The sequence below is a fragment of the Citrus clementina genome, unplaced genomic scaffold (genome assembly GCF_000493195.1).
Source record: "Citrus clementina cultivar Clemenules unplaced genomic scaffold, Citrus_clementina_v1.0 scaffold_8, whole genome shotgun sequence".
Lineage (NCBI taxonomy): Eukaryota > Viridiplantae > Streptophyta > Magnoliopsida > Sapindales > Rutaceae > Citrus > Citrus x clementina.
Genome location: NW_006262022.1, coordinates 22,813,849 through 22,827,449, shown reverse-complemented (window position 1 = coordinate 22,827,449; position 13,601 = coordinate 22,813,849). Strand labels below are relative to the sequence as shown.

The following is a 13,601-nucleotide window of genomic DNA, read 5'->3' as shown; positions in this document are numbered from 1 at the left end:
GTGGTATCAGAGCTATTGGTTGTATTTTTTAGAGTCGGTGGTATTATTCACCTATACGACATTGTTCACGAAGACGGCACTGTTCATGTATACGGTGTTATTCATGTATATGGTTATTGTTCATGTGAGATAGTGAGAGCCAATCCTAGTAAAGTTAGTTTATGGTGAAAAGCGATGGCGGCAGAATACGAAATTAAGAAGTTCAACAAAAATAATTTTTTATTGTAGAAAATGAAGATAAAAGCTGTATTGAGGAAAAATAATTGTTTGACAACAATTGAAGAAAAGTTCATGGAGATAACTGATGACAAGTGGAACGAGATAGATGGCAATGCCATTTCTGATCTACACTCTGCACTTGCGGATAGAGTATTATCCAGTGTGGTAGAGAAAAAGACAGCAAAAGAAATATGAGATACTCTCACAAAATTGTACGAGGCCAAATCGCTACACAATAAGATCTTCTTAAAAATGAGACTCTATGACTCTATACTCTTCGAATGATGGAATCTACATCGGTGACCAACTACATCAACACCTTGAAAACTCTATTTTCACAATTGATAACGTTGGGTCATAATATAGAGGAAAATGAATGTGCGGAGCTTCTACTTCAAAGTCTACCAGATTCGTATGATCAACTCATCATCAACTTAACGAAAAACAATCAAGATGACAGTCTAGATTTTTACGATGTTGTAGCTTCCATATTAAATGAGGATAGTAGGCAGAAAAGTAAGGAAAACGACAAGTAAGTTCGCAACAAGTATAAGCGTTATTGGTGGCGAGAGGGAGATCGACAGAATGTGGCCCTAATGGGAATCACAATCATGGTCGATCAAAATCCAGAAGTAAGAAAAATATTAAATGCTACAATTGTGGCAAGAAAGGGCACATTAAGAAAAACTGTTAGAACAATCAGAAGAAAAGAAATGGTAAAGAACCTGAGTCATCTCATGCTCAAGGGTGTGTAGTAAGTACTTCGGATGATGGCGAAATTCTCTATAGCGAGGTAACAACTGTTTCATAAGGCAGAAAACAATTGTCTAATGTTTGACTTATAGACTTAAAAGCTACCTGGCACATGACCTATTGGAGAGAATAATTTTACATATATGAACCTATCTCAGGAGGCTCTGTGATGATCATGCCTTGGAGATCGCTAGTATTGGTACAATCAAAATAAAAATATTTGATGATACAATTCGCACAATTGAGAAGGTATGACATGTCAACGGCCGAAAGAAAAATCTATTATCTTTAGGATAAATTTATAATCATGGGTACAAAACTCATGTGAACAATCGAATTATGAAGATTGTTAAAGGCGCGTTTGTATTGATGAAGGCAGAAAAGATCGGTGTTAATTTATTCATGCTTAAAGGAGAAACACATAGGAGGTTGATGCGTGTGTCACATTAAATGGAGAAGAGTCAATGATAATGTGGCATCTTAAACTCAGAATAAAGTTTGAAGATTCTCTCTGAGTGAAAATTACTTCCAAGGTTTAAATCAGTAAATTTACCATTTTACGAGTATTGTGTTATAAGTAAGCAGTATAGATTAAAATTCAGTAGATCTATTGCTAGAAGTAAATGCATTTTAGACTTGGTTCACTTTGATGTTTAAGAATTACCAAACATATCTACAGGAGGTGCAAAGTACATTATGACTTTCATTAATGATTATTCAAGGAGATGTTGGGCGTACCCAATTAAGAAAAAGTCATATTTGTTTCTAGTATTCAAATAGTACAAAGTACAGATTGAACTTGAATTCGGGAAAAAAGATCAAGTGCTTGAGGACAAATAACTATATAGAATATACAGATGGCGAGTTTCTTATTTTTTGTAAGCAAGAAGATATTCAGAGGTAGTTCACGGTGGCATATACTCCTTAACAAAATGGAGTAGCAGAGCGGATAAATAGAACTCTTACAGAAATGATAAGAGTTATGTTGAGAACTGATGGTCTACCTAATTCATTCCGGGCAGAAGAAGTCAAAACTATTTGTTATATAGTAAATCAGTCACCATCCACGACAATTGAATTGAAGACACTGATGGAGATGTAAACTGAAAAGCCAATTGATTACTTATACATACATGCATTTGGATGTCCTGTGAACGTGATGTACAATGCCCGAGAAAGAACAAAGTTATATCCAAAATCTAGAAGGTGTATCTTTTTTAGGTATGCCGATTAAGTGAAAGGGTATCATTTGTGGGACCTCACTGCCCACAAAATTGTCATCAGCATAGATGTTATCTTTGTAGAAGATCAACTGCAAAGGAGAGATGAGGATGATAACACTGTAAAAGAAAAGTCAGAGACTGTACCAGTATATGTGAAAAATAATTCAGAAAAAGAAGATTCAGATTCTTCTGAAGTAGCACCAGAGCACGAGGAACAAAAACTAGTTGAGTCCGAGGCTTCAAAAGTTCGTCGGTCAATTCGTGAGAGACGACCACCAGCGTGGCACTCGAAGTATGTCATAGAGATCAATGTTGCATATTGTCTTTTAACAAATAATGAAACTTTTCATAAAGCTTTAAACAACTCAGATATTCCTTTGTGAAAGACAGTAATGCAGGAAGACATTCAGGCTCTACACAAGAACAAAACATGTGAACTTGTATCACTATCACACGGAAAAAAAAAGTCATTGGTAACAAATGGGTCTATAAGATTAAACGCGATGGCAATGACCAAGTGAAGCAGTATCGTGCAAGATTGGTGGTGAAAGGATATGCTCAGAAAGAAGGTATTGACTTTCATGAAATATTTTCTCCTGCGGTTCGACTTACAACCGTTAGAGTAGTCTTGGCGGCGATGTGTGCTACATTTGACTTACATCTTGAGCAGTTAAATGTGAAAACTGCATTTCATCATGAAGAACTTGGAGAAAAAAATATATATGCTCCAACCAGAAGGTTTTACTGAAATAGAAAATGAGAACTTGGTTTGCAAGTTGAACAAATCTCTATACGGTTTCAAACATGTGCCGATGTATTGGTATAAGAGATTTGATTCATTTATCACGAGCCTTGGATACAACAGACTCAATTCAGACTATTGTGCATATTACAAAAGGTTTGAAGATAATGATTTCATTATTTTACTGTTATATGTGGATGGCATATTGGTAGTAGGCCCCAACAAAGATCGAGTCCAAGAATTGAAGACACAATTGGTTAGAGAGTTTGAAATGAAGGACTTAAGACCAACAAACAAGATTTTAGGGATGCAAAATCACTGAGATAGAAATAACAATAAGATTTGGCTTTCTCATAAGAACTACTTAAAGAAAATCTTACGGCGCTTCAACATGCAAGATTGTAAGCTGATTTTTACCTCACTTTCTGTTAATTTTAAGTTATCCTTAAGTATGTGTCCTAACAATGAAGCAGCGAGGAAGAAGATATATCGAGTACTGTATGCATCAGCAATGGGAAGTTTAATGTTCGTTATGATTTATACAAGACCAGACATTGCACAAGCAGTGGGAGCAGTCAGTCGATACATGACAAATCCTCGTGAAGAACATTAAAGAGCTGTGAAGAGGATCTTGAGATATATCAGAGGAACCTCAGATGTTGCATTATGTTATAGAGGATCAGAATTTACTATCAGTGGGTATGCGGATTCAGATTTTGTAGGAGACCTTAATAAAAGGAAATCTACTACTGGCTATGTGTTTACACTTGCGAGAGGAGCTGTAAGCTAGGTTTCGAAACTGCAAATCATTATGGCTTTATCTACAACGGAAGCAGAATACATGGGGGCTACACAAGCTTGCAAGGAAGCTATTTGGATACAAAAGTTATTGGAGGAACTCGGGCACAAACAAGAGAAACGTTTTGTATACTGTGACAATCAGAGTGCCCTCCACATTGCAATGAATCCAGCCTTTCATTCGAAGACAAAGCACATAGGGGTTTAATATCACTTCGTTTGAGAAGTAATGGAAGATGGAAGTGTAGATTTACAGAAAATCCATACGAAGGAGAACTTAATAAATGTTATGATCAAATCAATCAATACTGACAAATTTATATGGAGTATATCCTCTTGTGGCCTAGAAGAGACGTAAGCAGCTTGACAATGGCGAAACAGAAAGGATGGTGTGGAGATTGATTGATTCTCAATCAAATCTCTAAGTGGGAGAATGTCAAACTAATGGCTGACAAAGCCGGTGGCTTTAACAAGCCAAATTCAAATTGGCTTTGGCAGCCACCAATCTAGAAGAATGAAGAAACTTTGAAGCAGTAAATATTGAAGGGAAAAGGTACTGCCCAAAGAAAACAAGGAAGAAGAAAAAGGAAGAGTTGAAGCTGCTAAATTTGAACAAAGATAAAAAGAAAGAAAAAGAACAAATGGAATTTGGCAGAATCATTTTTTTAAGAAGGAAAAAGAAGAATGAAGAAGATAATGGCTGTGAGAAAAAAAATTTTAATAGCCAATTTTGGCTATAAAAAGGGAGAGCTCCCCATTTCGTTTTGGCATCCGAAATTCGTGAGAGAGAAAGAAGAAAGCTTGAGTAATTTTAAAGGCTTAAAATTATAAAGCTCCTGTGAGTCTGGTGAGTGAGAGATTGGGTGTATTGGAGTTTTGCGTAGTGAGCCAAAATATTACAATACTTTTAATCATCATATCACTAGTAAAATATTTTCTTCTGTCTTCACCTGTGGACGTAGGTTAAAAGCCGAACGACGTAATTTCCTAGTGTCCTCTGTCTACTTGTTCTTTTTTTTTTTTCTTTCAATTTCATTTTAACTGTTGTCCTGCTTCACCCACCAATTTTCTAACACTAACAAGGACCAAGTGAAAAGAATAGCCTAAACGTGACATGGGTATTAGAGACATTGTTTCATTTTAACTGTTGTCCTGCTTCACCCACCAATTTTCTAACACTAACAATGACCAAGTGAAAAGAATAGCCTAAACGTGACATGGGTATTAGAGACATTGTTTCATATTGGTTGAGAATTGACCTTGGATTAATAAGTATATGTATAAGACTTGAAGCCCTTAATTTTTGAGTTAGTATCGAATAAGAATTAGGCTCATGGGCTTCCATACTATGCTATCTTTCTACAACTTTTTTTTTCGAAAAATAACAACGAATATAGAACAAATCTTCTTAGAATGAATTTATTCTTTGGTAATCTTTAAGTTTAATTTCAGAGGAATATAGCATGCAGCGGTCTTCCTTTCATAAAATAGTTGAAAATAACTATTAAGAAATAACAATAAAAAGATCTTTTTTACTCCCTTCTTATCTACGATATTTTATCCAAATTCTACTATAGAAAATACTAATTATATTCTAATCAATTTTCATAAAATTTTAATCATCAGTGAAGAGAAATGTAGAGTAAATTGGGATCTTTTTAAAGGAAGTGTAGGACAGATCGAATCTAGATAGCTTTGATTGTGAAGATAAAAAGGATCATTAAGATCAACAAAGATGCTTTACTCTTCAAAAGAGAAGATTTAGCCATGACAAAAGTAAAAGAGTATAAGTAAACATCAAGGAACCCTTTTTGGTACATACTTGTAGCTATAGCTAGCAACGGTCTGAGGCGCATAAAGCTCAAAGAATAAAACTTTTCATTACGTGAAGAAAAGAATAGTTGAATTATTTATCCATGCTATAAATTTCACAGAATGATCTCTATGCATTCGTTTCACAGCTTATTGATTGCATTTAAGCGTTACAGAAAATGAAGAATTGCCGTGGATCGACCTGCATATTTTGCGTGCTTTTGCTTGCTATGCTTGCAGGAGGTGATGAAGGTGCCCCCAAATCCAAAAACAAGGTAATGAATTCGAATTTATTAGATCCCATGCTGGTTTGAACTTTGTTGAACTTTTAATTAAGATCTTGCGGCTCGTATACATTTGTACTGAATTCGTGAATAAGCTTGAATTTCATAAAGAAAGAACTGTTTTCCCTTTAAAATTGAAAAAAAAAAATTGGAGAACAATATTATGTTTCCTTTTCAAAGAATAGTTTCAATTTTGATTATTTAACTCCCCAACCATCTGGTATCTTCTCATGTATTTTATTATCTAAAAACTATTAGACAAGTTAGTACTTGCAACGAATGAATAATATAGATGGTACGGCGTCAGTAAGTAATTATATTATAACATAAATGGTAATAATATGGCTTTGTATTATGTTACAGGAAAATTGTACATACGCAGTGACAATAGAAACGACATGCACAAAAGGAGCCGAAACCTCAAACCCTGTTAGCCTGAGATTTGGTGATACAAAATCAACTGACATTTTGGTGAAACATTTAAATTCCAAGCACGTGAGACAGGTTGATCCATTATGGCCAACAGTCCTCGACGACGTGCCCAGAAAGCCATTTCAAGCTTGCAATGTAGATGAGTTTCAAGTAACAGGTCCGTGTGTAGTGTCTCCAATTTGCTACTTGTATCTCAAATTGGGCGGAGAAGATGACTGGCGGCCGGGATTTGCACAAGTTAGAGTGCTGGAAGGCTCTCATCACAGCTCTGAGTATTTCTATTTTCGACGGTATTTGCCAAGGCACGTATGGCATGGTTCAGATATATGTGATAGGGAGGTCACTCCTTTTGGAATTAAGCATAAGAGGAAGGTTCTTACATTGAAGCCATAGGAAATGTTGGTAGCATAAAGATTCAAAATTAATTTATTATATTTATATGAGGTTTATTGTCTAGCAAGTTAAATATATAAGTTTTATTTTTCTGGTTTTTTGGGGAGAGTAAAGTTTATCCTAAATTACTGTTTTTTTTAAAAAAATAAAAGTTTCCCTTTTCTATCGAGATTTAATTATAAAATTAAACAACGTCGTATTTATTTAATTTTCTTCAAATTAATCATGAGAATCATAACCCATTATGTCATCAAGAAACATATTCCTGTTTGCTAACATCATAGTTATCCAATCGTATATTTATTGAGTTGTTATTAGTGAAATAATGACTAGCATGGATTACATGTGGTTTTGTTGTAGATAAAAAAGATTCTACCTATCAAAAATTAGAGTCAGAAAGAGAATTTTTTGTGTACATTAAAGAAAATATAACCGGTCAATATATTATGATACATGTATATATTTCTTTAAGTGTAACTACGAGTTTGTTTGGTTTCTTTAAACACATATGTATACACATCAGGTTGTTATTAAATTGGTAAACATGTATATCTTCATGTCTAGCTAATAGATTTTCTTGAAAAACTTGCCTAAATACATTTTACATACCCAATAAATAAATTTGAGAAGAATTTAAATTTAGTACACTACTTTTTTGACGCTTTAATAATCTTTTGTCATGAGTATATTTATATTATTGTCATGTATATATTTATATTATTATATAATTAAAATTTAATTACTTGTGTATCCTTATATATCCAATAATTACACTTGACATTTTGTTGAAAAATTGGTAGAAAAAACTGCTCAATGACAAATTATTTATTGAAAAAGAGAAAAAAAATTGGACTTTGGCATGAGGGTAATAGGAATAATAATTTTTGTTTTTCGAAAAAGAAAAACGCCATAGTGATTATTGCTTTCCAGGATTTATGATGAAAAAATAATTTTTTTTAAATAAATAATAACTATGCTCACCAATTGAATTCCACAACCACCGAATCGGTGATTTTTCTTTTTAGCTCAAAATATAACAAAAATTTTCCCAATTAATTTGCTTGTCAGAAACCATGATCAACAATTAAAACTGCAGCATTCATTTATACATATGGCAGTATAATAAAAAGCAGCAACTCTGATCACTGTATAACGAATTTCGTTAAAGCTAGCCCTTCCCCTTTTAACAAAAAGCTCTGAAAATCTGAAAATCATGAATCAATCAATCTTCTTCCGACACCCAAGTCAAAGTGAAAGCAATTAAGAAACTTTAATTAATTACTTCACTTCCCTTAACTAAACGCTTTTAATCACACACTACTTGAGTAGCAGTAACAGTATATACAAGCAACTCTTGTGCTGAAAAGTTAATTTCTTTCGAGGCTCTAGCTGGCCACTTTTTCAAAAGCTTGAACGGTCGTAACTTTGATGTGTTCCGTCAAAATAATTATCTAAGTATCTCGAGGTCAGATCAATTGTAGCTTCTTTATGCACATTCATAGGCCGGCTAGCTATGATTTGGTCCCTTCAGAAGGGAGTAATTACATACTACAGTAACTAAGACCAGAGCATTTGCAATTTTTCTTGAAATTAATTCACATTTTAAAATGCTTGGGATCTTTACATCAGCGAACACAGAGAGAAACAATTTAGTGAGTAACAGTAAATGTGACATGATTCTATAATGTGGTGTTGAAACTGTGGTTTGATTTTATTTTATTTTTCACAACTATAACGTGAGAATATACAAATTACAAAATACTTGTGGGTTTCACCATAAAATCTTTTAGTTGAAAGAAAAAACTTTAACTTTAAGAATAATTAAGAGGTTTAATTACAAGTCATACTATGCTTAAATAAAATGAAATTTACCGAAAGCCAATGTTAAATGCCACTAAAGAGCACCATGGTGGTTAATTCCGTAACTTCCATCAGCCATCACTCAGGGACCCTGTGCGGATCCAAATGAATGAAATCACCCTTATTTGTAAGAACCTTAAAAAAATGGGGGGACCCAAATATTATTACCCAATGACCTACAGAAGAGACGACGCAATCTATTTAGAACACGTGACACCTGGAACATGCTTCTATGTGGGACACAGAAAATTTCAACGGCTGAGATTATCCAGCATATGAGAAGGCCACAGGCTTGGCATATGTACAATGTGATGTATAAACTTGATTTGTCGTCAGTGGTCAAATCGTTGATGCTGATAGATAATACTAATCGCTTGCTAACGTATTTGGCGTGTTCCAATCATCTCTGCCCTCTTCTTCTTATTCATGCTTTGACCAAATAAAATTATGCCCCTCTTCACGAATCACGATCTGTATCTAATCAACCTGTAAACTTCTCCTAAAACAATAAGTTACTAAGATTAAACAAATCGTCCAATTGCCCACTCAAGCTATTTAGCGAGTGCAATTGTCTCTTTCTTCCGTCATGTATGTGTTGTCGGATGGTAGATTTGGTCTATACTAAGGAGGTGTAGACTTGTGAGTTATATATTCTTTTGCGATCTAAGATATAAATTATGTTATAGTAAAATTTGATTTGAGCATGGGCTATGCCGCTATGATAATGAAGATTTTTTTTATGTACCCTCTCGGAACACCTTTTGGACTATAACAGAATCTATTATAGAGGGTCTTGGCAAATTAATTAGTACGAAAAAAAAAAAGAAGAGCATTAAAGCAGAAATGTTAAATGGAGTTATATTCGTCATACAATATCGAAGTAATAAGGATACGATGACGCAATGTCATCAAAGAAATTTCATTGATCATTCATTCTAGAACATGCATTAAACCCTGGAATATTATTGTCTTGGCTCACTTTAATTGATTTCTTATTCAAGTTGAAACCAACCAAACTACTGACAAAAATTAAAACAAAGTATGCAATATCATCATTTTGAAAATTACCGATCGAAGGCAAGGAAAATTAAAAGCAAAGAGCAGCAATAATATACAGATCGATAAATTAACCTAATGGCATTGGCACTGGGGAGGATATACAGCCTGCATGCAAATGCAAGGAATCTGGGATATGTGTCCACCAATCAACATGTAGATATTCAATTAAATTATTACTCGTAGCTTATCTTGATTTATTGACCAAATTTTCCATTCTCTCTTCTCTTTTTTGAATATATTGTATATACATGCTTGGTACGACTGAAATGTGAATGGACGTATAAGTTTTGCTGGCTAACTATGAAATGATGAAGGCAAGGAAGGAAAGAGAGTCCTTCTTTTCGATCTCTTGCTCTTGTTGCTGCTGCTTGGGCTTGCTTTCTGGACCTATATAGGTTGTTTAATCAGTAGAGTCATGCATGCGTTTGTTGTATTTTGTCTAGACCCTTTCAATCCAGGCGTGGTGACCTCACCTTCCCTTCCTCATTTATGGTGATTTGTTTTCCTTTCGACATTGCCTCAGTCTTTCGTCACTACAGCACTAAATATTCATATATGTATTAAATGATCCAGTGACAGCGACCATCGTTGTCTATCACACTCGCCAATCTCACTAATTATATGAGCAATCTCGCTCAATAGAACCTTAAAATTAAAATAAATGCTCGTTCTTAAAACATCTTTAAAATGCTCTTTAAATAATATTTTATTACTTAATTGAAGAGTCACATCAACATTTATGACTCCAAAAGACACTCTAATTAAGATTCTTCAAATAAAAAATGATTCTCTTTCTTTAATTTTATAGAGTTACTTTCTCTCTCTTCAATTTATATTTTATTTCTTTTTATTAGAGAGAGAGATAGAGAGAGAATTGATTTAATTACCATTTATTTTTCTTTTAAAAAAATATTTATTTGATTAAAATAATATTAATTTATTTCTATTTGAAGAGCCTTTTGGAGAATAACATATTTTTACTCTCCCTTTTACCGCATAAATAAGCAAATAGATATTTGAAAAATAAAGTTAATAGAGTCTTTTGCAGATACTCTTAGTACTTGAGAATTATTTTAGAAACAATTTTTTTAATAATTAAAGCAAATGAGCGAAGCACACTCCATCAACACTTTTAAGTTAATGTATTTGCCTTCTATTATGTTCATTGACAATAATGTTCCTTTTTTCTTATTTTTCTCTCATCTATAACTATAACATAGATAGTATCATAATTTCAGTTGATCTGATAGTATTGTACAATTGTGTTAAGGAATGCAAAATCATTCGTGTTAAGGTTATAAAATACGTTATATTACATTTTCCTGTATAAGCAAATTGTTGGCCTAGTTAAAAATTGTAGCTAATGTAACTTATCTGAAGATCAACAAAGAAATCGAAGCTATTCTTGGTTTTTGAAATCGAAATGATTTTCTATCTTAAATACTTATCAATCTACTGATATTTACAGTAAAAAAAAATTCAGTTAAAACTTGCCTTCATCAATTTAAGGTACCCACACCCCCCGCCCCGCGGGAAAAGAAGAAAAAGTTTATTACAAGTTTACAAGAGACTTTAATTGAATTTTGAAACTTTCAATTAGGTTAATTAATATATATCCCAAGTTAAAAAACTATATTTATGAGAAGCCAAGATAGCTGGGGCAAATTGCTATAAATTTGCTGAAATTTTTGTCTCTAAAAGTAATTGCATTTTGTATTTCAAAAAACCAATAATAATTGCAATGCTTCCTCTTTGACGAGAAACAATAATTGCAATATGTACTGAAAAGCAAAGTAGTTGAAGAAGTGGGGTTTTTTATTTAGGATTACGTAACTTTGAACGTTCCAAAATATATGACAACCATTGCATAAAAAATGAGTAGTTCTCCAAGAATACCAAAGAATTTTTCTTTAAATTAATTAGCTTGAACATAATAAAATTGTTTGAACAGACAGGGGGCGTCGAGTGGGGACAAAATGAGATATTAGGTTTTGTAAATGAACGGTTGAGATCAAAACGGGAAAGGTGACAGTGGATAAGGCCATGCAAGGCTAAAAAAGCCAGGCCACTGATCTGCATGCATTTATGGAATTTGTAAGTTTGTTTGTCCACAGCTTACGTTTTGTACAGCGAACATATTATGTGTACAGAAAGAGAGAGAGAGAGAGAGAGAGAGAGAGAGAGAGAGAGCTGAGCTGAGCCTGTGGGTCTGTGACGCCCATTCGTGAACTGCCAAAGCTCTCACCTACTCACTTTATACATCATCAGCAAGAGCCATGATATGTGAATGCTATTGTCAGGATAACTATTATTATTATATTATATTTATAATTCATAATCCAAATAATTTTACACAGAGCTTATTGTTCTTTGTTATATTCAGACTATTAGATAATGACAAAGTGACAATATACACAAAAGTAGGGGTAACTGAAATTTGAGCAGAATCCAAGATTACAAAACGAAGGTCAAAAAGATCCGAGTTTTAGAAGCTGAATCATGAGAACTTTATCAACAGTTTTGTTGGCTTATGCTACTGTGACATGTGTTCAAAATTCTGAGATTAACAATTTAGCATGCATGATGTTGCTGTATACTTTTCGTCAAATGTAAAATACATTGTCGTGGTCTTTTATCCCTTTGTCGTCACTAGAATGAAAATATTTTGAACACTTATAAAACTTTCGGGGTTTTCAAAAAGAGCTTAGTATTTTAATTAATGTTGGCAAGAAGACCAGAAGAGTATATATACATAATGAAATCTCGAGAGTTCAACTAAGCGTCTGCAATTTCATTCCCTTATTCAAAGTTTGAGTTATTACAAATTTTGAGAATCGGACACAAGTGGTAGAAGCATGCACCTTGGTAGTTCATGAATTACATTCAACAATGTTAAAGATTCTACCATTCGAGCCCTATATGTGTGTCTTTTCTTTATTAGACGATGAATGTAAAATTATTTAACTACTATGCAAATAAATGAATGCCACATCATTAGGATTTAATTTTTGGGATCCCTAATAAAAAGTATAAACAAATCTTTTTGTATAATCATTGTTAGTTAAAGGTAGCTAGGGCGGGTTTTGATAAATTTTAATGACAATATAAAGGAAAACAACTTTGCTCTCTTTTTATTTCAAAAGGCTTCAAGGACTAATTTATATAAAAGATTCAAAAAAATAAAAGTAAAAAAACAATCGTGTGTGCGTGCGTGCGTGTAGACACACCTAGAGCTTTGAACCTCAAGTATGAGGATTAAAATACAGATATCACATAGATGGAACTAAAAAACACTGAAAAACTTAGATTTCAATTCATTATTTTTTGTCTTTTAACTCTGTTCTTATGAAATTCCATTTTAACATCCACACCTGACACACACACACACAATTAGGTTCCAATGAGGGATCCTTCATTAATGTAAGAGATAAATTAGAAAATATGAAAAAAAAAGTTTAACCAGTTTATTTTGACCTATAGTGTATTAAGTATATGTTTTTTAATCTTTTAGGAATCCATTACTTAAATAAAAGATGAGATTCATTATTAGATCATTACACATGTTATACATGTTATAATGAAAATGGTTCTTTTCATGTATACGTTTACTGGTTTCACCCATATTTATCTTGATCGGGGATGACACGATGAGTGATATAAACTACTTGTCGACCACAGAGGGAGAATCTAAATAGTTTTAAACATAAAGAGGACTACAAGTAAATCAAATCCAAATGACTCAACACCGTGGGATTTTATAATAACATTTGACACCGTGAGTATATATACACACAAGATCTCCTTATCTACAATAACATAAAAGAATCTTGGTCAAATTCTTATTAGGTCTCATTTATTCATATGTTTATATGTCAAGAGTTGGCAAAAATAAAATAAAATCCGAACTTATATACCTAACCCAACGAGTTTTTAACATCAACTCTCTTTCTTGTCAGCTGCAAAAGGTTTTAGCCAAATACTAACTAATCCTGAATCGTGAAATGTGAGCAATAAATAAATAATACT

The 13,601-nt window shown here is 33.2% G+C and overlaps 1 protein-coding gene across 1 annotated transcript; it reads left to right on the top strand.

Moving 5' to 3' along the window:
* Positions 1–5,700: 5,700 nt before the first annotated feature.
* On the top strand, positions 5,701–6,664 carry LOC18033724 (embryo-specific protein ATS3A). Its single transcript, XM_006424643.2, has 2 exons — positions 5,701–5,822; positions 6,195–6,664. The coding sequence occupies exons 1-2, from the start codon at positions 5,727–5,729 to the stop codon at positions 6,654–6,656; spliced, it is 558 nt and encodes a 185-aa protein (XP_006424706.1). The 5' UTR covers positions 5,701–5,726; the 3' UTR covers positions 6,657–6,664.
* The last annotated feature ends 6,937 nt before the right edge of the window (positions 6,665–13,601 follow it).